The sequence below is a fragment of the Sinohyriopsis cumingii genome, chromosome 14 (assembly GCF_028554795.1).
Source record: "Sinohyriopsis cumingii isolate HCF-2022 chromosome 14, ASM2855479v2, whole genome shotgun sequence".
NCBI classification, from domain to species: Eukaryota; Metazoa; Mollusca; class Bivalvia; order Unionida; family Unionidae; genus Sinohyriopsis; species Sinohyriopsis cumingii.
This window is the reverse complement of record NC_142974.1, coordinates 32,885,103-32,888,117: the sequence shown is the minus strand read 5'-3', so window position 1 is coordinate 32,888,117 and position 3,015 is coordinate 32,885,103. Positions and strand designations below refer to the sequence as shown.

Below are 3,015 nucleotides of genomic sequence, written 5' to 3'. Positions count from 1 at the left end.
TATTAATGTACGAGTTTCGAATAAAATTTCATTAAATTTTGTACAGTTATTTTCCATACAAAAGGTCTGAGTACTTTAGTTGTCTCAATGAATCCACGCAACCAAAACACGTGTAAGAGGGTTATTGTCTTTAAAAAGGTCATAAAGTTCATAGGGGTCATAAAACTTCATTTTTTGTAACCCAAATAGCAATGCCCATTCTCAAGGAAAGGGTTATTCAGCAACTAAAACACGTGGATATTTGAACCATGCTTGATTTATTTTGTGGCATTTGGTTGTGGGAACCATACATATTTTGCTATTGTATCATGTGGTTGTGTGAACCACTTATATTTCATTGTGTGAACCATACTTATTTTATTTTGTATCATACGATCCGGTGAATCGTACTGTGTCTTTCATTTGCCTCGTATGATTCCGTAAATATTCTTTTCATAGTGCACATTGTGACTGTGAGAACCATACTCATATTCTTGTTACACATACGTGTATCTGTAACATGTTCAGTATAGTAGTAGTGTATTATATGTAGTGGGTGGGTGTGCGAGTCAATTTGCATATGTGTTATAGTGAACATTCATTTATTAGTTTTTTGTTTTTGTTTCATAAACTTTCATACCCTCACATTGTGTTGCGTTATTATTCAATCCAAGCATCCATTCAGTTTCAATCTTGTTACACTTACTGTTGAAGGTAAATACATAATCTTTCGTAATAGTTTACGTATGTTTCACTAAATATTAGTAATACGTTTAAGCGGATGATTGAGTGAAAAGAGCCATATATTATCATCACAAGACCTGACAGCGTGTTATACTTCTTGATTCCCTTGATAAGGCCTGACAGCGTGTTATACATTTTGATTCCCTTTATAAGACCTGACGGCTAGCTAACTTCTTTATTCCTGTTATAATACCTGGCAGCGATTATATTTTTGTATTCCCAGTACAAGACCTTACAGCGTGTTATTGTTCTTTGTTCCCCTTATAAGATCTAATAGCGTGTTACACTTCTTTACTCTTTTTGTAAGACCTGATAGCGTCTTACACTTCTTTTTTCCCTTTATAAGACCCAATAGTGTGAAACACTTCTTGATTCCCTTTATAAGAACTGATAGCGTGTTACACTTCTTGATTCCCTTTATAAGAACTGATAGCGTGTTACACTTCTTGATTCCCTTTATAAGAACTGATAGCGTGTTACACTTCTTTATTCCCTTGATAAGAACTGATAGCGTGTTACGCTTCTTGTTTCCCTATATAAGACCTGATAGCGTGTTACACTTCTTTTACTTCATTCTTTTCATTCTTTTTAATTGGCACGCTGTGATTTACAACAATTAAAGAGAAGAGAAACTGAAAATATAAACAGCAACATCAATATTTTCGTCAACACCTTCATTATTATTATTATTATTATTATTATTATTATTAGTAGTAGTAGTAGTAGTAGTAGTAGTAGTAGTAATAGTATTATAGTATTCTCCTCAGAAGAAGGTCGATATTTGGGCGACAGCTGTTAATACAATTCGTCCGTCCACTCCTAAGGCCACAAATATTTATCAATCAAAAAATTTTTCATACTTTGTTTTCCAATTGTCTTTGTGCTCATCTTTGTACACATAGATCCGATGTCGAGCATTTTATTTTCACAGAAAAGGTTTATCCTGCTCTGGAAGCTACGTACGGATTCAAGATACATGTTGTTCCATGGTCCGTTCCACGGTACCCAGGCCGGATTTGTGAGATCCCAACCACTGGAAGGTCTACCGAATGTTGTCGCCCAGTCCATGATACTATCGATGCAAAAGGCAACAAGATATTGCTGGTACCATGCCGACTGAAGGGAGCCATCCGAACAGATCCTGCAGTCAGGACCTATGTTGTCCTGCAGCCAACTCGAAAAGCACCTCTTCAAGTCAGGGAGTGAATGTGAAGATATCGAGCCCATCTCCGTAGTGTTACGGGTACAGTGGTAGACCATTAAATTCACGAAGAATGATAGAATTTTCTGTCGGTGCAAGTCATCTGAGGGGTTAGAAAGACAGCACAATGAGAGAGGGGTGCTTTTCAAACATTTATACATCAAATCTTGGAAGATTGTCTGCTCTGAGTTCGTGTTTAATGCACTTGACGCCTGTCTTTTCTTTCTGCGTTTCTCTGCTAGCACATTCATTCTATCTGGACTCACTAATTGTAGAAGGTCGTTTTTCTGCAGCTCAAATATATCGACTGTCCCCATGCGAAGCCATTCCTTTGCTAGAGTGCTATTTGTCACTGAGTCAGGAGACCGCTGATATATCTCAGTGTACCCAATGACTGTTATCTTACAATTGTCCTCTTTTCTTCCGTTATAAAACATGATTTCTTCTGAACAGGAATATGGACAATTATTAATCTTCGCACAAGGAATATAGTACGAGTATAAATATATTGCACATTTATTTCTTTTTATCTCTTTATCAGATCCTCTGTCGTTCCAAAACTGTGATACTAACTTTTCCAAAATTCCACCATGAATAAGAATAATCTCTCCATGCCATTGATGATCTCTTTTGGGTGCTTTCTCTCCATTCATGATGAATCTCGTTTGAAAGTTATTTTTTATTGTTTCCAAACGTGTGTCATTTCTCTTTAAATCTTCATTAAAAATGACGGCACTCGCTCTGCATTCATACATGCGAATGTTTTGAACTGGCTGGTTCGTACATCCAATATTCAGGTCAAAGTCATCTCCATCCCCCGAATTTCCATTTGAATGTATGGCCACAACAATAAATTGTTTCGTTCGGTTTCTAACTGATGGTAGATAACTACTACGAACAAATTCACCCCATGTCTTCATTTCTTCGAGTCTCTTCCGTTTCAATTCATGTTGTGCTTGGTCATCAGCCGCTTTAAATGGTGTTGCATACACAGCCTCATTGATAAGAAAGAGAAATATTGGCAGAAACACATTATACGCCAACATTTTGATCGTTTATGACCAAGAATGGGATTGCAGCGATGTTCTGAT

At 36.8% G+C, this 3,015-nt stretch overlaps 1 protein-coding gene across 1 annotated transcript in view; it reads right to left on the bottom strand.

The window, feature by feature from the left end:
* Positions 1–238: 238 nt before the first annotated feature.
* LOC149783533 (uncharacterized) overlaps positions 239–3,015 on the bottom strand; it is an 11,473-nt gene continuing 8,696 nt past the window's right edge. The window contains exon 2 of the mRNA XM_089931796.1: positions 239–3,015. This exon is cut by the window's right edge and continues 59 nt beyond it. Within this exon, the coding sequence (XP_089787922.1) occupies positions 1,543–2,970 (1,428 nt within the window). The 5' untranslated portion in view covers positions 2,971–3,015 and the 3' untranslated portion in view covers positions 239–1,542.